General features: G+C 42.1%; 2 protein-coding genes across 4 annotated transcripts in view; one reads left to right on the top strand and one right to left on the bottom strand.

The window, feature by feature from the left end:
• ATP8A1 (ATPase phospholipid transporting 8A1) overlaps positions 1–21,417 on the bottom strand; it is a 267,561-nt gene extending 246,144 nt beyond the window's left edge. For all 3 annotated transcript variants that reach the window (XM_050947405.1, XM_050947406.1, XM_050947404.1), the window contains exons 1-2: positions 21,173–21,417; positions 3,870–3,984 (exon numbers count right to left, since the gene is read on the bottom strand). In XM_050947405.1, the coding sequence (XP_050803362.1) occupies positions 3,870–3,984; positions 21,173–21,221 (164 nt within the window). In that variant the 5' untranslated portion in view covers positions 21,222–21,417. The remainder of the gene's footprint in view (positions 1–3,869; positions 3,985–21,172) is intronic.
• The window catches only part of LOC127048267 (uncharacterized), a 426,185-nt gene that overhangs the window by 140,730 nt on the left and 260,794 nt on the right, over positions 1–24,661 (top strand). The gene's annotated exons all lie outside the window — the stretch shown is intronic.

The following is a 24,661-nucleotide window of genomic DNA, read 5'->3' as shown; positions in this document are numbered from 1 at the left end:
GGCTGGGCCCCCTTTAAGTGTACCGCTGCTCGGTCCTGCCCCAAAGGGCTTGAACTGCCTGAACTATTGTTGCTCAGCCCTGAGCCAAGAGGGTCTGAGCCTCTATAACTTTGTGTTTGTTGCCCCACCCTAGAGCAGAAGGCCGGGTCCCAGGCGACTGTGCAGCGTCGCCCAGCCCTGCAGAAAAGGGCTGATGTAGACGACGTATATCGAGGCCGGTGTGGCTCCTCTCCTCCTCAGGGAGGGTCGAGCCCCGGCCGTGCGCCTTTACAAGGTCACAGTATGTTTTCATAAAGAGCCTGCTTTGGAAGCACTAAAAAATCCAATGCAAGTAGTGCATTTGCAGTTCCCTCTCTATTTCCTGTCCACAAAATTTTTTTTATCCCATGAAAAAAGTAAATTAGAAGTTAAAATACTGTACAAAATGAAAATAAGGTGTACAATACATTAGAGGTGCAAAGTCAGCAGCCTGACCACCTCAAGAAAGGCAAACAGCAAACTGGCGGGTGACAAGCGTAAAGTAGCTCGTATTCCGACTGAGGGATGGAAATCTTGAATGTGTGATTATAATAGCGGCTTTTCTGGTGACCGTGGTAACACAGTCACAACTTTCAGTTTTCTTTTCCTACTATGTTGGTTTAACTTTCTGATCGTACCAAAATTCCATCTCTTTCAGAGTAACGAATGTCTCCTGCCCCCAAAATAACCCCACACACAATGTCAACCAACCAAACACATCAAACAATAAAATCCAATGTAAACAAACAAAATCCTCCTCCCAATTTTGCCTGGGTCACAGCCTTCTCATTTGAGGTCCATGTCCAACTCCCTCTTTGCAACAGTGTGTATATGAAGAGGAGTTTTCACTACATTGGAAGCTCCAGACAGGCATCAAGTCTGAGTCTTTGTCCAAGTGTAACCCATGTGCCTAATAGGGAGATATCTCTTTAACAGATCCATTAAGGGGAAGTAGGAGTGAGTTGTGTCTAAGGGCTGGTCTACACTACGGGGGAAAATCGATCTTAGATATGCAACTTCAGCTATGCGAATAACGTAGCTGAAGTCCAAGTATCTAAGATCGAATTACTCACCGTCCTCACGGCACGGGATCGATGTCCGTGGCTCCCCCTGTTGATTCCGCAACTCCGTTCGGGTTGGTGGAGTTACAGAATCGATATAAGCGCGTTGGGGGATCGATATATCGCATCTAGATGAGACGCGATATATCGATCCCCGAGCAATCGATTGCTACCTGCCGAAACGGCGGGTAGTGAAGACGTACCCTGAGTCATTGCTGAGTCATTAAGCACTCCACATCCAGAAGCTTCTGGAATTGGATACGTTACTCTAACAGGAGTTTGGGATATGCTCCAGTAGGTTCCCTGTTCCTGGGATCAGACTCCATGAGGGCAAGCAGTCAGGGCAGCTGCTTTACAAAGGACCATGTGTGCCCTGTGCGAGTTGGGAGAGTCCTGAGCCTAGGAACAGAAAGCAGGCTGTTGTCCCTAACTCTGGGTATGTCTTCACTACCCGCCATATCGGCGGGTAGCAATCGATTGCTCGGGGATCGATATATCGCGTCTCATCTAGATGCGATATATCGATCCCCGAATGAGCGTATATCGATTCCGTAAATCCACCAACCCGAACGGAGTTGCGGAATCAACAGGGGGAGCCGCGGACATCGATCCCACGCCATGAGGACAGTGAGTAATTCGATCTTAGATACTTCGACTTCAGCTACGTTATTCGCATAGCTGAAGTTGCATATCTAAGATCGATTTTCCCCCGTAGTGTAGACCAGCCCTCTGAAGCATTTCACAGCAGGCTTTTATTTAAATCTACACACTTGTGACTTAACTGAGTGATTGGTTAATCAGTTAGCTGACTGGCTAGCAGTGATTTCAGCAGAGGAAGCATCTGCATGGATTCCAACTGAAGATTCCTACAAGCAAGTGGAGGGAAGATGTTGTTTAGGACTCAGCAAACTGTATAGATTTGGTGATCAAAGATTAACTGAGATTTAGGTGAACTAAACCTAAATTTTTGGGAACTCTTAGTTTCTTTTCACTGTTTCTCTGGGGACTGAACTGTTCAGCTTTTAATTTGGTTTTCTTTTTTTATGTTTATGTATAACTGTGAAGATCATGTCTGTGAATTATAAAACAGCCATGTTATGCTGTAAAAATTAGATTATTATTTGTTTATCATAAGATTTTATAAAGCTATTTAATTAAATTAATTTTGTTAGTTCCTTTTGGGACTTGAATGTGGGGAAATTAACACTGGTCAATCCTTTCTGAAAATCCTTAAGAGAATGAACTCTGGATCTCCAGCTACTTTTATACAGGAGACAGGTTTTTTTAAGGCACTGGAGAAGGGCAATGAAATGAACTCTAGCCCACCCAAAGATTACACAATCACCATTCCTTCATCTTTTCCCAGTATTTCCCCTCCTCTTAGGGCTCCTAACAAACATACAAAAGAAACCAAGATCCTACAATAATCCAACTTTCACCCCTCCCATGGAATTCCTTCCTCCTGGTCATCTGACTTCAACAACCACTGTTGTCTAAAGATAAACAAACAGCTCCTGCTTCCTCCAGATCTCTTAGTTTCCTAATGCATGGGCCTGTCTATACTCCTTCTTCCAAACATTCCTCGCTGAAACAGCCTCTAATTCCTCTCAGTCCTGAGAACTGTATTTCCCAAATTCCCTTCTTATGGGTTGAATAAAGAACAGCATCACGCTGGGCCTGTAGTTTACCTTAAAGGGCCAGCACACCCTGTTACAGTAAACACATAACTAGCATTACTTTCATTACCCCACACATCTATACAATGGTGATAAGGCATGGGACAACAAAACATGTCACTTGTTACATATTATGGTGTGAGTAAATTCTACTCCATTTTAAAATGCTATTCCTTGTGACACTACTGAATCTAGAGATCAGTGTGGTCACTTGCATGCAAATATCCAATAGTTATTTTGTTACAATGCAGATTTCTAGTCTGTAGTCTGAGAACAAACCAAAAGTTTTGGACTACCATGTACCCACAGTATTCTTTTTAAGTATACTACAATTAACAATAGTATGCAGAATGCTTCTCTGCTCTTTCAAACATTTTCACTGCATTGTACATTCAAAGTGAAAGTTTGAGAAAAGACTTTTGATTCTATAGCCAAAGTAGTTCTCTAAGTAGTTTCCAAATAACGTGCTGTACCCAGTTCTATCGCATTACTCTCTTTGTATCCACCCATTCTATCCTTCATGCCTTTTTCATGCTATTCCATACAGGCTGAAATAAATCCCCCTTCAAGTATATTCACTCTTTCCGATGTCTCCTGAAAATCCACTTTTCATATCATTAGGCATTTAAAAACTTCAGAAACTAAGGGCATGTCTAAACTGCAATCAGCGGTGTGACTGCAGCATGCGTAGACATACCTGAGCTATCTTTAATCTAGCTTGCTCAAGTAACAATAGCAGTGAAGTCACGGTAGCACAGGCTAGCCACTGAAGTACGAACCCAAGGTCTGGGGAGGGTTTGCACAGCCCATGGTGACTTGTCTTCAGTGCTATTGTTACTTGAGCTAGCTATTTCAAAGCTCGCTCAAGTACATCAACATTGTTGCAATCACACCTCTGCAGGCATAACCCAAAATTCACTCACAATCAGGCTTATTTATTTTAGTCTTTGTCTTCTCTACCTTTGTATATGTTACATCCATTTTCTGTTTAAACTTGTTAACTGGACCAGGAACACTCTCTTTACTTAGTCTTTGTAAAGTAACATGCAAAGTTATGGCACTAAATAAATATTTTAAATATTTATTAATTATACACATTATAAAAACTTAATACCTGACATGATTATTGCAGAATTTGGTCAACTGGGGCTGATTGATGAATACAGTTCTCACTTCCTCTTGATCAGCGAGTGAAGTTTTCTCTGAAACATCATCTGTCTTCCCGTAGCCTTTAAAATATAAAATAATTTTTATATATTTTGTCAGCTGACTGTCTGCATATTAGATAACTAAATGAAAATACGCTTTTACTTATTAATGAAAATAATTTTATAAAGACAAAAAGAGTATCCCTTAGCTCTCTTTGGGTTTCTTGTTTAGTGTTCACTCATTAAAAATTCATACCTTACAAAAAAAATCTATCTTAAATTTGAGTTAAGTTTGAGTTAATACCCTATCAGAATTTAGGGTACAATATACTACAAAGATGTTGTAATTATGCCCAAATCAAGCACTGTAAACAGATAACATTCAATAATTAAGGTTACACTTGTGTATTGAGCACAAATACTAAATTATCCCACATATCAATTTCAAAGCTCTTCTTCCTTGTAACATTAACCATTACATTGTCACTGAATGTAAAATTGAACTCTAGAGTGTAAAAGGGAATATTATACTACATCCTTTTAATACATACTAGTTTCCCATTCTTTGCCTATGTTCACAGGCTATCTTTGCCTAATTTACAGACCGTAAATTTTTTGGTGCAAGCACCGTGTAGCTTTCTGAAATGTTTGGAGCTTCACAAAGTTACAGAACATATATACATTCATAATATCATAGTACACCAGAGAAGAAATATTTTGGTTAATCTTTGATAAATATATCTTTGTACGGCTGATGGTGAAATTATCCTATCAGAAAAAAGGATATCAAGTGCTTCAGCTGAACAAACGAGGAAGACTAGCGTAAGGCCTTGTCTACACTAAAGGGAAAAGTTGATCTAAGCTACACAATTCGAGTGATGCGAATAACGTAACTCAAATCAACGTAGCTTAGGTATATTTACCGCTGGGTCCACACAACATGACGTTGACTCCCCTTACTCTTCTTGATCAGGTGGAGTACAGGAGTTGACGGGAGAGTGATCAGCGGTTGATTTAGAGGGTCTTCACTAGCTAACTAACCTACAGCCATAAATAATAAAAATGATGGAATTGCCTTGTTTACTAGTAAATTAATAATAAAACCTCGGAACACTCATCACTACATACCTCTAGTTATACCAGGGTTTCTCAAACAGGGGTCGCTGCTTGTATAGGGAAAGCTCCTGGCGGGCTGGGCCGATGTGTTTACCTGCCCCATCCACAGGTCTGGCCAATTGCAGCTCCCACTGTCCACGGATTGCTGCTCCGGGCCAATGGGAGCTACTGGAAGCGGCATGGGCCGAGGGACGTACTGGCCGCCGCTTCCAGCTCTGCTTTGGCCACTAGGTATGACTGCCCAGCCCTGGTACTTGACAGTCACATATCAATACAGATCATTCTCCAATCCATCTGCCCATTATGTGCCACAGACACCAGCATCATGTGTCAAATTTAACCACCAAATGCAGTCCAGCAATTTAATCTTTGTGCATGTCAATTTCCTGCTACGGTCAAGATGCCATACTTCCTATCTTAATCTCCATGGATGAAATTTACCTCTTTGTAGAGGGCCAACACAAGGCTTATGCCATATGGAATTTTACCCCATATGCACTTTAGAAACAGGACCATTCACTCATTTCTTTGTGAGACAGACAGTCCAAAGTACTTTATTCTCTCCGTCTGTACACCACCATTTATACCATCCCTATTGATCATCCCAGTGCAAGTCAGATACAGACCACTTTTTTCAACCCTATAGTACAAATATCAGCTGCTCATTTCAGAGGAACTTGTTATCGTACCAAGCCAGTACAATACTTATCTAACAAGCAATACAGGAAAGAGCTGATATATCTACAGAATGTATTATTTTAATTTAGAATAATTTCAAAAATGTCAAAAATTCCAGTTAGGATATTAGTCTTGGGTCATGAACAAGTAAGAGGGACAGTACTAAGTTGATTCTGAAATGTGCAATGTGACATTTTCCACATCTATGTTCTGTGACAGAGTCAGGCCAGATGGCTACAGGAGAGTGTTAGAAGGCAGACATTTTAGTCCCAGATTAAGTAGATCCCTTTTCCCTGGGTAAGGTAACAGGGGCAGTTCCAGAACAAGCAAGAACTTGCTGGACAATTAAGGCAGGCAGGCTAATTAGGACACCTGGAGCCAATTAGGAAGAAACTGCTAGAATCAATTAGGACAGGCTGGCTAATCAGGGCACCTGAGTTAAAAAGGATCTCACTTCAGTTTGTAGCGTGCATACAAGGAGCTGGGAGCAAGAGACACTAGGAGATGAGAGTGAGAAGCTATATGGCTGGAGGACTGAGGAGTACAAGCATTATCAGACACCAGGAGAAAGGTCCTGTGGTGAGGATAAAGAACGTATTGGGAGAAGGCCATGGGGAAGTAGCCCAGGGAGTTGTAGCTGTCATGCAGCTGTACCAGGAGGTACTCTAGACAACTGCAATCCACAGGGCGCTGGGCTGGAACCCATTGAAGAGAGTAGGCCCGGGTTCCTCCCAGCTCCTGATCAGACAAATATCATTCCAATTTCTTCAATATTATCTACCTCCCCTTATATGTTAATTTCCAAATATCATAGTTAAACTTAAAAGGAAATAAATTTTATTGGTTAATTTTCCCTTTTTATTTTTTAATTGAAAGGGGTACCAAAAAGAAGTTTAGGGGATCTTCAAAATACCCACTAGCTTACTTTCCCACTACCGCTCATTCCCACACCTTTCCTTAAAATGTGGACACTAGGAGCTCACCAAGTTTAGAGCCTATTTCACAATGTCCTGCAGAGTTTGAGTTCTGCAATGTAACCAGCTCCTATCCTCAGACAGCTCCAAATGTCTTGCAATGCCATGAACATTTTAGCGGTTAAACAGGGTTTTCTTTATTGCCCCACCATTTGCTCTTTGAGGTCTGCCTAAGCTTTACAATGAAGTCATGGGACCATGCAGACTTTGTAAAACACACAATGCCATAGCAAGCAAACACATTTTTTAAATAAATATCTTAAAGGTGACTATTTGCCTATGCCTTAGATTTTTAAATGGTGTTTATCCACATGCAAAGTTTGAAATATCATAATCAATGTGATTTTCTTTAGCTTGCAGGACTTCTCCCAAATAAAAAGTCTGACACTGATTAACATTTCAGTTTATATTTAGGCAACCATAATTTAAGTTGGACTAAATTGCCTTCAGTAAGTTAAAAAAAATTCTAATGTACTCTGAAATTTCTTTTAGTTAAAAATAATTTCAAAGCAAAGTTATACGGAGAGAGAATCATAGAATATTAGGGTTGGAAGAGACCTCAGGAGATCATCTAGTCCAATCCCTTGCTCAAAGGAGGACCAACACCAACTAAATCATCCCAGCCAGGGCTTTGTCAAGCCAGGCCTTAAAAACCACTAAGGATGGAAATTTCACCACCTCCCTAGATAATCCATTCCAGTACTTCACCACCCTCCTAGTGAAATAGTTTATAATGAAACCTTCAATACAGAGCTGCTACTCAGTAACTGCATAACTAAGGTAATTTTAAATTACCTGTAACTCAGACAGTTTTATAAATTTTCTTCATACATAAAAAGTTGAGTACCATCCTGCAACAAATCCAACTATTACAAACTGATTTAAATGAAGATGACCATGAGATGGTAGAGTTCAGGATCCAGACAAAAGGAAGGAGAGCAGCAGAATACGGACCCTGGACTTCAGAAAAGCAGACTTTGACTCCCTAAGGGAAGTGATGGGCAGGATCCTTTGGGAGGCTAATATGTGGGGGAAAGGAGTCCAGGACAACTGGCTGTATTTTAAAGAAGCCTTAGTGAGGGCCCAGGAAAAAAACATCCCAATGTGCAGAAATAACAACAAACATGGCAGGCGACCAGCTTGGCTTAACAGAGAAATCTTCAGTGAACTTAAAAGCAAAAAGGAAGCTTACAAGAAATGGAAACGTGGGCATATGACTTGGGAGGAGTATAAAAATATTGCTTGAGCATGCAGTGGTGTAATCAGGAAGGCCAAAACACAACTGGAGTTGCAGCTAGCAAGGGATGTGAAGGGTAACAAGATGGGTTTCTATAGGTAGGTTAGCAACAAGAAGGTGGTTTGGGGAAAGTGTGCGTCCCTTACTGAATGTGGGGAGGCAACCTAGTGACAAGATGATGTGAAAAAAGCTGAAGTAATCAATGCTTTTTTTGCCTCAGTTTTCACAGACAAGGTCAGCTCTCAAGACTGCTGCACTGGTCAGTACAGTATGAGGAGGAGGTGAGCAGCCCTCAGTGGTGAAAGAACAGGTTAAGGACTATTTAGGAAAGCTGGACATTCATAAGTCCATGGGGCCAGATGCAATGCATTCGAGGTTGCTGAGGGAGTTGGCTGATATGATTGCAGAGTCATTGGCCATTATCTTTGAAAACTCGTGGTGATCAGGGGAGGTCCCTGACAACTGGAAAAAACAGGGTGGATAAAAATCAATGATTTTTTGTTTCTAGTTTCAATCGTATTTTTGAGGAAAAACCTATCTAAAGATAGTTTTAATTAAGATATGATGAAGGGGTCAGCATGCGAGCCAATTTTTGATGGCACGCGGTGTGGGCTGAGCCACTCAGCCCGCCACCGCTCTGGGGTTTCTGCTGCAGACCCCAGCTGGCAGGAGCCGGCAGCCAAAACCCCAGAGCGGATCCTTTTTTATGTGCTTGTGAGACAACAGAAGGGAATGTCTTCCTTTCAGAAACAATAGATACATCAGGAAATGCACACACAACAGAATACTTAAAAGAAGTAGCAGTAAAAGCTATAACAAACTGTAAAAAAAAAATTCAAATGTTTAGTTCGCAGTCTGGTTACAGACAATGCTGCAAATGTATCCAAGAAGAGAAGAAATTGTTTAGAAGAGTCCCAAGCTAATAACATACGGTTGCAGTACTCATTTGATGCTCCTCCTATCCAAAGACTTCAGTGTTCCAGAAATAATGCCCAATGTTGTTGAAATTGCAAAATACTTCTGTAACAACCACTTTGCAGCAGCTGCTCTGAAAAAAGTGGGAGAAACCAAGCTAACTCTCCCACAAGACATGCAATGGAACTCAGTAGAGGACTGTATTGAGCACTGTATCAAGAACTGGCTTAATCTGATGACAGTTTGTGAACAAAATCGTGAAAATAGATGGCACTGTCACAGCCAAAGTTCTCAACATTAGGCTTAAGAGAAATGTTGAACACATGCTGAGTACCCTGAAGCTTATTTCTGTAGCCTTTAACAAATTGCAGGGAAATAGCTGTTTTATTGCTGATGCTGTTGAAATTTGGAAGGATCTGAGTGAGATCTTAAAAAGAGAAATATGCAATGACAGAGTTAAATTACAACAAGCATTAAAAAAACAAATGGGACAAGCACTATCTCCACCTCATTTTCTTGCAAATATTCTCAATACTTGGTACCAAGGTCAAACCTTAACCGCTGAAGAAGAGGAGTTGGCTATGACATGGACGTCCAGCAATCATCCCTCCTTAATGCCAACTATAATAAACTTCAGAGATGAGGGTGAGCCATTCAAGAAATATATGTTTGCTGATTTTTTTTTTATTTTTATTTTTTTAAGTCACACCAGTCAACTTCCTGGATTCAGAGGCTGCTGAAGTGATAATCTCACTTTTAACAGCAGTAAACTTCTTCTGCCGGCGTAGAAGTTTCTTCCTTTGGACTAATTCATTCCAAATTGAGAAATCGTTTGGGACCTGAAAAAGCAGGAAAGCTTGTTTTCCTTTTCCAGATTATGAACAAATGGGAAAATGAAGGTGAAGATGACTGAGTTATCTGCAGAAGCCAATATTTTAAATTTCTCATGTTGACCTGGCTGACATATTTAAAAAAAATTAAATTGACTATTTAAGTATTTTAGTTAAAAACAATTTAAAAAAAAACAAACTGATTTTCAAAAACTTCAGTGTTTAACTAAATTAAAAAATGCACATGCTTGTTTTGTTAAGATACTATATGTTTGCTGTTGAAGAAAAAAAATCCAGAATACATAACATTGTTGTTTTATTTAAATGTCTGTCTGGTGGTGATCTCCTCTTAATACAGCATAGGAAGAAAATCCACCAAATATTAATGATTAGCCTGTTGAATTGAAGATACTTCATATCCCAATGACTTTATAAGTATCTGCTTCAATTACCTTTGGTAAATGAAATAACCAAACAATCATTCATTTTCTGATATAGCTGTAAAACTAATCTGAAAAGTTTTCAAAATAAATCACTTAAAAAATGTATAGTGTGTGCGTGCCTTGTAAAAATGAAACCCGTATCTATCACTGAGTGGCGAAGAATATGTATTAAGGTTATAACAACCAACAAGAATGCATTTTTATGCAGAAATCCATGATTATATAGTCTTCCTGACTAGTGATTTAAATTGTGATTTAAATCAAATCCACCCTGGGAAAAAGGCAAATATAGTGCCCATCTTTAAAAAAGGGAAAAGAGAGAATCCGGGTAAGTACAGACCAGTCAGCCTCACCTCAGTTCCTGGAAAAATAACGGAGCAGGACCTCAAGGAATCCATTTTGAAGCACTTGGAGGAGATGATGATGATCAGGAACAGTCAACATGGATTCAACAAAGGCAAGTCATGCCTGATCAACTTGATTCCCTTCTATGATGAGAACTGTCTCTGCGGATATGGGGAAAGCAGTGGAAATGATATTCCTTGACTTTAGCAAAGCTTTTGATATAGTCTCCCACAGTATTCTTGCCAGCAAGTTAAAGTACGGATTGGATGAATGGACTGTAGGGTGGATAGAAAGCTGGCTAGATTGTCAGGTAGTAACCAACGGCTCGATGTCTAGTTGGCAGCCGGTGTCAAGCGAAGTGCCCCAGGGGTCGGTCTTGGGGCCAGTTTTGTTCAATACCTTCATTAATGATCTGGATGATGGGATGAATTGCACCCTCAGCAAGTTCGTGGATGACACTAAGCTAGGGGGAGAGGTAGATATGCTGGAGGGTAGGGATAGGGTCTGGAGTGACCTAGACAAATTGGAGAACTGGGCCAAAAGAAATCTGATGAGGTTCAACAAGGACAAGTGCAGAGTCCTGCACTTAGGATGGAAGAATCCCATGTGCTGCTACAGGCTGGGGACCGACTGACAGCCCAGTTCTGCAGAAAAGGACCTAGGCATTACAGTGGACAAGAAGCTGGATATGAATCAACAGTGTGCTCTTGTTGCCAAGAAGGCTAATGGTATATTGGGCTGCATTAGTAGGAGCATTGCCAGCATATTGAGGGAAGTGATTATTCCCCTCTCTTTGGCACTGGTGAGGCCACACCTGGAGTATTGTTCAGTTTTGGGCCCCCCACTACAGAAAGGATGTGGACAAACTGGAGATAGCCTCTCTGAGCCTTATTGGGGCAGCAAGCAGGCCCCAGAAAGAGGGGCAGGTTGTGGACCCTATTACGCCCACCCCCTAATAATTTTTGTTGCCCTCCGCTGGACTATTTATAAGCTTTACAGGATTATTCAACCTCTTTTACAGGCAGAGTCAACCTTCAACTAGGAAGCCTCCAGTTCCCTCCCTAACTGATTTCTCCTTGGCTGGCCCCCAGCCTTCTGGCTCCCTCCCAGCCTTTATAGCCCTTGGCTTGTCAGGCCAGCTGGTGTTGCCAATCCTCAGGCCAGCATCAGGCCTTGTCCATCAGCTCCAATCTGTTTCCCCTGATTGGAGCTGATTGGGAAGGGGCTAATTAGATGCTTTTGCAACGAGCACCCTGCTACAGTGGGGCACATGAAGAGAGGCTAAGGGAACTGGGGTTATTTAGTCTGCAGAAGAGAAGAGTAAGGGGGTGGATTTGATAGCAGCCTTCAACTACCTGAAGGGGGATTCCAAAAAGGATGGATCTAGGCTCTTCTCAGTGGTGGCAGATGACAGAACAAGGAGAAATAGTCTCAAGCTGCAGTGGGGGAGGTCTAAATTGGAAAAACTATTTCACTAAGAGGGTGGTGAAGCACTGGAATTGGTACCTAGGGAGGTGGTAGAATCTCCATCCTTAGAGGTTTTTAAGGCCCGGCTTGGCAAAGCCCTGGCTGGGATGATTTAGATGGGGTTGGTCCTGCTTTGAGTGGGGGGGGGGAGTTTAGACTAGATGACCTCCTGAGGTCTCTTCTAACCCTAAACTTCTGTGATCTATGTTTTCTGTCATGTAGATGGCCAGCTATAGGCCTGGATGCAGCTAGAGCAGCCGTTCTCAACCAGGGCCCCCTGGGGGGCTGCAAGCAGGTTTCAGGGGGTCATCCAAGCAAGGCTGGCATTAGACTCACTGGGGCCCAGGGCAGGAAGCCGAAGCAGCGCCGTGCAGGACTGAAGCATGAGGCCCCAAGTCCCGCCAGGGTTGAAGCGAAAGCATAAGCAATTTAGCTTCGTGGGGCACCCTGTGGTAGGGGTCCCCAAGCAACTGACTTGCTTCCTACCCCTTAATGCTGGCCCAGGCTTTTATAGGCATAAGTGAGCCATGGAGTTTTTATAACATTTAGGAGCGGGCCTCAGAAAGAAAAAGCTTGAGAACCCCTGGGCTACAGGACAACTAGATCACTGAATGGGAGGTCTTCACATTGTGTACACCATAGGATTTTTATGAAACTTATCTACCACCTTCCTGTGATTTCTTTTTTATTCTGCAGATTTAAAAATATAACATAAGTAATGAAAGGCCAGGTTAGACTACATTCAATCCCCCTTATATCCTTACCCAGGTTTCTTCTCACAAAAGTTTATTCCCAGGAGTTCACCACAAAGAACATCTTGTCACTCTCTCCCCTTACAACAGGGGTAGTCTATTTTTTGTCAAGGTGCAAATTTCTTGGCCAAAGGTATAGTCAAGGTCCAGACTCCAGAGAAAATAATAAACAAATAACAATAATGAAAATAATAAGTAAATAAAAAGATTTCAGGGTCCATTCAAAAGCATCTAGCAGTCTGGACTTGGCTTGCGGTCTGCCTTAGAGCATCACTCAGCTGTTAGATATCGATCTAGATAGATACACACACACTGGACCAATTTTCTTCAAACTTCACACACAAGTTTTCTTTTGCTTTCACAGGAAATCTAGCAGTTTTCAGGCAAAACTAGTTTTCATAGCCATAATTATAAAGGGTCTAAAATAGGACTTGTAATTGGAACTTAATTGCAGCCTTAAGTTTGGAGGTATGGTTCCATAGCAGCATCTACAAATTTCAGTATTGATGGTAAAAATTATAAAGGTTAACAGTGCTTATGATACAGCCCATAAGCTAACACAACAAGGTATTATGATACAGCATAAACTAGTAAGCAAGGGTCTGGTTCAGTACTGCATAAATGGATGCACCATGGGAAGTTATACCTTTCTTTGAAGAATCTGGCAGTATTCAATGCAGAGGACAGGATACCTAAATATTGACTATTGGTTTGTTCTAGGACTACAAATCTGATGTTCTTAACATTCTAAGGCCAGGTCCTTCAATGAGCTATGTGTAGGTGGACCTTGCAAAGTGCCTTGCAAGATCGGAGTCTCTAAGTGCACATGATAGATACATCAATGCTTGGCCAACTCAAGAAAGACCAGGTTTTCATATGTCAATAGTTCAAAAAGCTGTGAAAGCACAATTCATATGATTAAACTTACTTAAGAGTTTGTCATACAGTCCAATATGGCATGAAACTTGTCTCACACTGCCACAATTGCGTATTATGGACAGATCTTAAACTGACATGAACTAGGACATGCATATGTCATTCTCAACTATTTTGCTAAAAAGTAAACCACTTTCTAAGTGCCTTTTTCATGATAGGATCATAAAAATCTACTTGATGTCACAGGAAGCCAGTCTACTAATCAATTTCCAAATAAATTTATAATTCATTGTAAAATAATCAAAAGCCTGTCAGTCTCAAATATCATCAACAAAACAACGGCCATCCTGGGTCAGACCAAAGGTCCATCTAGCCCAGTATTCTGTCTTCCGACAATGGCCAGTGCCAGGTGTCCCAGAGGGAATGGACAGAACTGGTAATCACCAAGTGATCCATCCCGTCACCCATTCCCAGCTTCTGGCAAACAGAGGCTAGAGACACCATCCCTGCCCATCCTGTCTAATAGCCACTGATGGACCTATCCTCCATGAATTTACCTAGTTCTTTATTGACCCCTGTTGGTTTTCACAACATCCTCTGGCAAGGAGTTCCACAGGTTGACTGCATTGTGTGAAAAAATTTCCTTTTGTCTGTTTTAAACCTGCTGCCTACTAATTTCATTTGGTGACCACTAGTTCTTGTGTTATGAGAAGTAAATAACACTTCCTTACTTACTTTTTCCATATCAGTCATGATTTTATAGACCTCTATCATATCCTCCCTTAGTCGACTCTTTTCCAAGCTGAAAAGTCCCAGTCTTATTAATCTCTCCTCATATGGCTGCTGTTCCATATCCCTAATCATTTTTGTGTCCATTTTCTGAACCTTTTCCAATTCCACATATCTTTTTTGAGATGGGGTGACCACATCTACATGCAGTATTGACGATTTGGGCGTAGCATGGATTTATAGAGAGGCAATGATATTTTCTGTCCTAGTATCTATCCGTTTCTTAATGATTCCCAAGGTGCTGCTTGCTTTTTTAACTGCCACTGCACATTGAGTGGATGTTTTCAAAGAACTATCCACAATGACTCCAAGATCTCTTTCTTGAGTGGTAACAGCTAATTTAGACCGCATGATTTTATATGTATAGTTGAGATTATGTTTTCCAACGTCCATTACTCTGAATTTATCAACATAGAATTTTATCAGCCATTTTGTTGTCCAGTCACTCAGTTTTGAGAGATCCTTTTGTAGCTCTTCACAGCCTGCCTGGGACTTAACTATCTTGAGCAGTTTTGTATTTTCTGCGAATTTTGCCACCTCACTGTTTACCCCTTTTTCCAGATCATTTATGAATACATTGAATAGGACTGGTCCCAGTACAGACCCCTGTGGAACACCACTGCTTACTTCCCTCCACTCTGAAAACTGACCATTTATTCTTACCCTTTATTTCCTATCTCTTAAGCAGTTACCAGCCCATAAGAGGACCTTCCCTCTTATCCCATGACAACTTATTTTGCTTAAGAGCTTTTGGTGAGGGACCTTTTCAAAGGCTTTCTTAAAATCTAAGTACGCTATATCCACTGGATCCCCTTTGTCCACATGCTTGTTGACCTCCTCAAAGAATCCTAGTAGATTGGTGAGGCATGATTTCCCTTTACAAAAACCATGCTGACTCTTCCCCAACAAATTATGTTCATTATGTGTCTGACAATTTTGTTCTTTACTATAGTTTCAACCAGTTTACCCAGTACCGAAGGCACAAACACAAAGAAAACGTGATTTTAGGAATGGGAGAAAATTCTCATAATAAAATTATCCTTTATTAAAAGTGCCTAATGTTTTGAAATCAAACAAGTCTTATTCATACATTTAATAGACTACAGGGGTAAAGAAAATGGTTTGCCCTCTACTTCTCACTAGTCCCCAAATGAAAAAGGCTCCCTGGAAGCTAGATTAAACTTTCTTTGACTATGCCTTTACACCCTCCTTACCCTCCCGCCCCCAAACACACACACACACACACACACAAACCATTACAAAAATCTCCGCAAGAATTAAGTTACGGAAGTGAAACAAATGTAAAACTGAAACAATTTACACCCAACTAATCTGTGAGGAAACATTAAACAAATATATGATTGAAAGTGAAGAGTCAATTGTTCCAGGGAGAATTGGTTGATGAACAGTACAGATTAAAAAGCAACCAAACAACACAGAGGTAGGTGACCCATCACCTCATATCCTCCCCTGCAAAAAGAAATATTGCAAAACTCCTTATTAAAGTTTGAGTCATAATAGTGAAACAGATGTCTATGTAATATTAAGGCAACCTACTTCCTATTTCATCTGAACACCAAAAAGCTATCAGAAAAGCAATTCAGCACCGTTGGAGAGTATGGATGAATGAAAAGCTCTCTCTCTTCTTTGCATTTAGCTAATGCTATGTCTACATTACAGCCTATATTGGCATAATTTGTGTCACTCAGGAGTGTGCATAAACCACTCCTCTGAGTGACATAAATTACACTGACATAAGTGCTTGTGTACACAGCGCTGTGTCAGTGGGAGAGCTTCTCCCACCGACATAGCTTCTGCTGTTCGCAGAGGTGGTTTTATTATCCCATCAGCACAGAGCGTCTTCACCAGACACGCTTCAGCAGTGCAACTGTATCTGTACAGGTGCAGAACTGTACGTGTAGACATGCTCCTAAGAAACAAAATATTCTGAAGCTCAGTTTAGTAGTGATGCTAACCTCCTGTTGTCTGTGAGAAGAGAGAACATTATAATTTTCACACTCACAGTGGGAGCTGTGGTGCTGCAATAGTAGTGCCTGCTAGTCTGAGGGGAGAGACTAATTTCTGCAAGAAGCATCACTCTTATTCTCTAGATCAGCTAAATATACAGCCATAGCAAATTTAACCAGAGATGAATGATGTGTTTTTAACAAAGGTTTCCCCCCATGCCCATCCTTACATGACTCAGCTGAAAGAAAAAGCATTTGCCACGAAGAAGTGTAGTCATATGCTCTGAAAAAAATATGGTAGCAAATTCCAAAGTGTAGTTCTACTCTGAAAACTGATCATGCAAAAATGGCACCTTTTTTATTTAAAATTATTTTCCCTGTATATTCAGAATAATAATTACTTCCTTTTCTGATAAACACATTTTTACTACTTATTATTCCAGTTACTACTACAGAGACATCAAGTTAAGGGAGAGTGAGCTGGATATCACATCAACAGAACCGATAACCAAAAGGCAGTCTGTTTCGGAAGCATCAAACAGAAAGAACCCTATGTGACTGTCAGGGCAGTTTGAAGAGGTGGAAGTTAAGAAAAACAAAACTTTTTTTATTTGTAAACAGAACAGCAAATCTGGAAATTGTTGATAGACTGAAATGGAACATCACACTCAATTTCAGAGTCACTTGAAGAAATGACTCACTGGATTCAGGATTTAATTTATCTGTTCTGAGATTAAGAATTAAGGTAGACAAAATGTAAGAGGATGGAAAGAAGAAAAAAGGAAAACTAGGAGGAGACAGAAGGAGTAACTCTACCCCAATATCTAGCCTTACAAGTTCCCAAATAAATTTGGCCCAATTCTAAGTGCCCTGCTTTGGAATCCAAAGAACACTGGAAAAGATTCCAGGGTAAAAGTGGAGATACTTCACCCTCAGAAAAAAGTGCATGCTTTTATTCTTGCTATAGGATTAGTATAAAATTAAAAAAAACGAAGTTAGCCTAAGTTTGGTTAAGAAAATAAAATTTTCACCTTATAGTTCATGGCCAGAAGGGAAAAGACCCCAATCAGCAAGTAAATGAAGGCGGTGAGAACAGTAAGTAGTGTTACTTGTAGTATGGGAAGGATGTATAGTTCCAAAAGTAACTAATAAAGTAAAAAAAGTGCAGTAACGCCACAAAGAAAAGCTGTCTAAAAAGAAACAAGCCCAAACCTTCCCAGTGTTCTGCTGATAAGCTAGGAGGCGGGGAAGAAGTTAAGAAAGGAAAGACCTTGGGGGAAAAAAGGAGTCTGTGAATCTTATCTGGATTAAGACAGGAAATAAGGGTGAATTGTCTCAAATTGTTTTTTAGCTGAATTTAGTAATTGGCAATGACATCACTTGTTTGTTAAAGGGTATAAACAGTAAATTCTTAAAGAGGTTTATTGCTAATACTTGCCTGACCACGTTAGAGCAGACCATTGTGGGTCTAAGCATCTCTGGGTTTAGCCTATTTGTAAGTATACTGATCACATGCTTATAAATATTGTTAGTTACTGTATTGGATGTAGTGACTGCTTATTGTTAAGCTGTTAGACATGTTTAGAGCAACTGAATAAGATACCCTCTGGCCTCTGGATTTAATAAATAAATGTATGGTTAAAATAGTGTTTTCCCATATCAATATTAATAATTTCAAATATTATTACTAATTTCAACACTTGCCTTTAAGGAGGGAGCAGGGAATAACAAAAACAAAACAAAGGAAAAACCACACATGCAAGAACACTTTTCTTCCAAGGACTGAATGAAGAACTGGCAGATAAATATCAGAGGGGTAGCCATGTTAGTCTGGATCTGTAAAAAGCAACAAAGAGTCCCATGGCATCTTATAGACTAACATGTGTCTGACGAACTGGGTGTCTGACGAAGTGGGTATTCACCCATGCAAGCTTATGCTCTAATACATCTGTTAGTCTACAAGGTGGCAGAAAAACGACATTCTATTATTTTATACTTACCATGTTGTTACTGAACCCAAATGGCAAATCAGTTTCCACAGACTATAGCTGAAAACATTGGACATTGCTTAACTGAGGAGATTTTCACATAACATAGGAATATAGTATCTGCAATATTTTTATATTAGGATCAGTTTTAAATGCTCATTTTAGAAACTTCAAATGAAAGAATTATCCAAGCAGCATTCATCCCTCCAATTTTGCCTTTTTACATAAGGACTCTCAGAAGACAGTCTTACAGCTGTCTTCCACAGTGCCTCACCTTGGGGAATCCTTCTATGGCTGGAGCTGGGGCTTTTAGAGCCCCTTTATACTAGCCTACTGGAACCAGAGTGAGAGTAAGAATCTCACTCTAGAATTCTGGAAAGTTTTCATTACAAATGTAGATGGTTGCTATCATGATGCAAAATGCTTGCTTGTAAAAACTATTTGGAAACCTAAGCTTGGTACGTGGTTATAATTTGATTCAACCCTATCCACACTGGCCAAGCAAGCCATATTTGAAAATAATTTAGCTTGAACAATATTTAAAGTCCAGTACAAATGGCTCTACAATTAGTTTCACTTTGTCACTGAAACAAAAAATGAAAGGATACTAAACCTAGTCAATTTCTCTTTTCATTTTTTTTTAAACAGGAAGTATAGTGTGAAAAGATATTAGAGAACGTATTTTTTTCTATATTTTTTCTACTTGTACTTAGCTGCAAATGAAAATTAACATATTTGATAAAAATATAGAAATAATTAACATAAGTACTAGAAAGTTAAAGAGGGCTACATTGCACCACTAAACCCATCTCATACCCTGTGCCACCACAGAAGTAAACCAGGAAGGAATTGTGCTTCAGGATAGCACAATTCTTCATCTGTTTTTCTCTTTGCTCTAGATTGGAGTAAATTACTTCACACCTTTTCAGTGCTCATCTCATTCCCTACTCTCTTTCTGTGCCTGGCCAGGTAAAGAAACTAAGAAGCAGGAGGTATAGCCAAGGCTTCCACCTATCTACTTGCTAGGGCAGGGAGAGAGAGATTAGAACAGTATGGTGTCCACTATCTAACCCTTCCCCAACCCAACCCTCTACTGCAGCAGTAGCAATCTGAGCAGGCCTTACTCAAACATGCCGGGAAATAAGGGCAGGGCCTTAATAACCTTTCTTACTCCCCTGCATGGCCAACTAAGGGTTAGGGATAATCCAACCCATAGTGTGCAAAAGTTTGATTCAAATGTGAAATCCTGCAACATATCCAAAGAAATTAAATGCAAATCTACAACAATGAAATGTTACTACTCCTCAAAGTTATAACTTTTGCAGCAACCACGATTCAGTCTCACTAGCCAGAAAGAAATACATGAACTCTAATGCCAAATACTAAATAATAATCTGCCTCCAAAATTAGTTACTATAGTAATCATATTTTGATTTGTGTGTAAAGCCTCAAATATTGCATGAACATAATTTTTACATTTATCCTAATAAAAATGCACATCTTTCTTATATATATTGCTTTTATAAAGCAGTTCGTTATATTTTTAAACATAGTGACTGATGAATCCTAACTGACCAAGATGCCCAATATCTACACAGTCCTCAATGATCAGGCAAGTTGTGCCATAAATGCCTCTCATAATTTTATGCACTAAGAATTACTGCATCCTTTGTCCCATGTGTGAACTAACACAATGCATGCACCATCCTTTAAAGCAGGGGTCAGCAGTCTGCAGCATGCGGGCTGATTTTTAGTGGCATGCTGCTGCTAGCCAGGGTCCTGGCCACTGGCCCTGCTCAGCATGCTGCCAGCCTGGATTACGAAACCCCAGACCAGCAGTGGGATGAGCCACTCAGCTCGCTGCCAGTCTGGGGTTCCAGCCGCCGGCCCCTTGCCAGCCAGGGTCCCAGCCGCCGGCCCTGCCCAGCATGCAGCCAGCCTGGCACGCAAAACCTTAAATTATTGAAGACTTGACAGACCACTTCTCAAAGGTTGCCAACCCCTGCTTTAAAGAATGAAAAAGTCAAGATATTCAGCCATAACTCTTCAACAGGATAACAGCATTCCCATTCATCTCCTGTTGCTCGGCATTGACATGGATAGACAACATACTCTGTGCAAAAGCCAGTGAGGTGAACAAGAAAAGTCTTTATGGAAAAGTTCATTATTCAAAAAAGGAAAATATTCCACTGAAATTACAGAATTCAGCCAGGCACCAAGCCTACTACAAAAACAATGATGGCAACATGAAATGACTGCTGTTGTACACTTACACAAATACTAGCTCTAAACAACAATGAAAATACTTTTTTGCCAACTACCCAAAACACGTATAATAAAAACTGCCATTTTAGTGAAGAAATGGTATTCAGGGGAGACTGGATTTGGGGGGAGGGAGAGGCAGGCTTTGACAGCTGGCCCGGGGCTCTCCTGCCAGGTGTGTGCTAGAGGGGGACGCAGGGAGACACGAGGTCTGGGGGTAAGAGAGACAGACGCAGGAGGAGAGAGCAGTGAAGAGGGGGCGCACAGGGGAAGAGGAGGCGAGTAGGCAGCAAAGGGGCAGGGAGGACAGCGAGGCAGATGACAAAGAGACAAAAAACAAGCATGGGCGGCAGGTTTGCAGGGGGGGGGGGGTATTCAGACACTACGGTGATAGGCATGGGCAGAGCGGAGCCCATTCAATTACCAGCGCAGAGCACAAAACGCAGTCCGGCACCAGCCTGGGGGAGCGGTTCTCCGCCTCATCCCTCTGCCGTCCCCCCCCCCCCCCCGGTGCAGCACAGCTCCAGTGGCCGCCGCTCAGCTCCCGATGCAGGGAGACCATGAGGCAGCTAAACGGAGGCGTCCCCGGCCCGGCGCCCGGGGAGGGGCTGCGGTGGCACAGGCACTCACCCTCCGCTCTAGAGCGGATCTCGGACACGGCTTTCTGCACCGCGGGCATCGTCACTGGCTCGGAGAAGGCGAACCCGCTGCCTGCGCCCGGGTTCGGCACCTGTCGCTGCTGCCGCCCCCGAGGCCGTGCAGGTGCAGCTCTGCCCGGGGGGCCCGCACGGGCAGGCCCTGGCAGGGGAAGGGGAGATCGTTGGGCTCTGTCTCACGCTGCGGTCGCGAGTCCCGAAAACCTGCACTTAGCGAGACTGCTGCTGCTCGCAACTGACAGTAGCAGAGCGAGCGCTGCTCCCTCCCTCCGCCCCCAGGAACGTACCAACTTCTGCCCACCCCACCCCGCCAGCAAGGTGTCCACTTCAGCATCCGCGTCTCTCTGGCTGAGCAGGGTCCGAACCCTGATAGTGCAGGTACATGGGCCTGCCTTCCAGAGGCAAGAATCACTTGTGGGCCGTTCCGTCCCCCCCTGTGGTGGGAGAAATGGAACATGCCGAGCCTTGGGCCTCTGCCCAACACGAGACGGGAGCGGGGAGCGCTGCGCTGCTCTGTGTCGCGGTCAGAGTGCCACGGGAGACGGACGTTGTGCCTCGGGCCGCAGTCCCAGAGCAGCAGGAGCTCGTATGCCGAGGCAGGACGGTGCTGGCCCCCAGGGAAGGAGCATGGTACTAGCCCGGTGCCACGGGGCTCTGCTGGGAGCAGCGCTGCCCTAAATCGCCATAGGCCCCACTCGCGATTGACCCACCAGCCCTGCAGCAGCACCTCCTCCATATTCGAGGCCAAGGCCTGATCAACCCAGGGGAATGGCGCAGCTGAACGGGGGTTGCGAGAGGGTAATTGGAAGTGTGGACGGGGATAAACTGGCACAATCCCAGCAACCGCGGCGTGCAAGTTTTAACCAGCCCTTCTGACATAACGCTGGACGGGGCTGTTTGGGACTCTCTCTGCAGCTGAAACGTGTTCAGAGCCGGGCAGCTCTGGGTAATTTTCCCAGGGTAGGGTAGAGCAGAGTGAGCAGAATGCCTGCTCAGCTTCTGCGTGTGACATGGCGTTTTATCGGGGCTTTTAAAGGGCAAAAAGAGCAGCCGTGGAGCATGCTCTTCTGAAAAGAGGAAGGCACTTTTCATTATTAATTAATTATTAACCCAGTATCGTTGCTAGGCTGGGTGACGGTCAAAATGTAGCGAAAGACGAAGAATGTTAAGCTATTTTTTAAAGCATCACAGTGGTACGAAGAAAGATTTGTGCTTGCGTGTGTAGCAACCACACATTTCAAGGTATCACTTCCCCTCTCCCCGTTACAGCGTCTCGCGCCTGCCCCGATGTGACATTAAGCTCTGCTCCTGTGTGGGCTGACAGGAGGTTCGAGAAGTAGTTTCCTCAGCAGAGCAGTTTCACTTTTAGACTGTTAGTTTCATGCTAGCTTTGAACAACTGCAACAGGCAGAGGAAGACAGATGGGAGTGTTGCGGAGATGTAAAGCAAATGCACCCTACTGATGGGGAAGGTGGGGGGGGGGGCTGTTGATGTTTGTATCCATTTCAGTGAGAAAGGGTGTACTAAGTGCTTGGAGAAGAAGTATAATGCAGCAACTGGCCCGGAAGACTTGAGAAGGAGAAGATTTACTCTTAAAGGAACAGTAAAGACCAGAATTATGTCCTCCCGTAATTAATCTTGTAATTATGCATATTAACTAGAGAGGAGATAATACCTCTAAGCTGGTTTATGGGAACATTCATGTAGATGGGAGATAAAATAGTCCGTTTCTTAATTGATATACTGAAGGTCCTTTTTTTGGTAAGCTATGGTAAAATTTAATTTTACCCACATAATAAGATAAGCAGTTGGACAAAAAAAAAGTACTTCAGATACAGAATAAAGTGAACTTAATGGGGCTGGAGCCTCTCCATCCCCCAAAATCAATTAGCCTTAACATGGATTGTTTCAGAATTAACCTATTGCTAGTGACATGAGGAGAGTTTTGTTCTACAGAAGGGGAAATCTGGATTAGGAATAACTGAATTTCATCCAGGCTTTAGGCTTCCAGCAGCAGTTTTGGCCACACTCCAGAAGAAAATGTGCTTCTTTGCACTCTCACTCTGCAGTAGGCATACTGTACAGGAAAGATTGGTGGGTGACCATTTATTCATGCTCTTGTCTAGAAGTAAGGGAAAGATATCTGCAGTAAGAAGTCTTACTGTTAAGAAAACACAATCATGTTGTCATAAATAGATGGTTAAGGGTTAATGTCTCTTTTACCTGTAAAGGGTTAAGAATCTCAGTGAACCTGGCTGACACCTGACCAGAGGACCAATGGGGGGACAAGATACTTTCAAATCTTAGTGGAGGGAAGTCTTTGTGTCATTTGTTTTGTTCGTTGTTCGCTCTTGGGGCTAAGAGGGACCAGATGTACACCTAGGTGTTCCCAATCTTTCTGAATCAGTCTTTCATGTTTCAAAATTGTAAGTATAGCCAGGCAAGGCAGATTAGTCTTATGTTTGTTTTCTTAACTTGTAAATGTGTCTTTTGCTGGAAGGATTTTTACCTCTGTTTGCTGTAACTTTGAATCTCAGGCTGGTGGCCGGGGTCGGGAGTCCCTCTAGGCTATAAAAGCAGCAAAGAATCTTGTGGCACCTTATAGACTAACATAGGTTTTGGAGCATGAGTTTTCATGGGTGAATACCCACTTCGTCAGATGCATGCCTCTAGGCTATATGAATCTAAGTACCCTGTAAGCATTTTCCATCCTGATTTTACAGAGATAGCTTTTAATTAAAGAAAGTAAGGGTAAAATTTTTCTTTTTAAGAACCTGATTGATTTTTCCTTGTTTTGGAATCTGAGGGATTGAGTCTAAACTCACCAGGGATTGGTGGGGGGAAAAGGAAGGGAATAGTTAATTCCTCTTTGTTTTAAGATCCAAGGAGTTTGGATCTGTGTAGCTTCCCAAGGCAACCCAGGGAGGGGAAAGTCTAGGGGGAGAAAGAAGGGGGCATAGTCTATTTTTCCTTGTTTTAAGACCCACGGGGTTTGGGTCTTGGGTTCACCAGGGAAGGTTTCGGGGGAACAGAAGTATGCCAAACACTATATTTTTGGCTGGTGGCAGCGTACCAGATTTAAGCTAGTAATTAAGCTTAAAAGTGATCATGCAGGTCCCCACTTTTTGGATGCCAAAGTTCAAAGTGGGGAAAAACCCTTGACACAGGTATATCTCATGCATAGCTTTAACGAACACTGAACAACCATTGTTGGCCAGATTGAGCTGTGAGATTCTTGTTTTAGTTTTCATGAGTTTTATTTAGCCTTAGTAACACAAATACTCAAGCAAATTTTGTAAAATTGTGTGATCCAAGCGAGTTTCATCAATTGGTTGTGCAACAGACAAAACAGTTTGTCTGGATGTCAACTGTATGCAACACTAAAAAATAATTTTGTAACCACCTCTTTCCACTTGCAACGTGACTTGAGAGGAATACCAGTACTTATCTATATCCACACACT

The sequence above is a fragment of the Gopherus flavomarginatus genome, chromosome 3, assembly GCF_025201925.1.
Source record: "Gopherus flavomarginatus isolate rGopFla2 chromosome 3, rGopFla2.mat.asm, whole genome shotgun sequence".
Taxonomy (NCBI): domain Eukaryota; kingdom Metazoa; phylum Chordata; order Testudines; family Testudinidae; genus Gopherus; species Gopherus flavomarginatus.
Note: the sequence above shows the minus strand (reverse complement) of the source record. Positions and strands in the feature narration are given on the sequence as shown.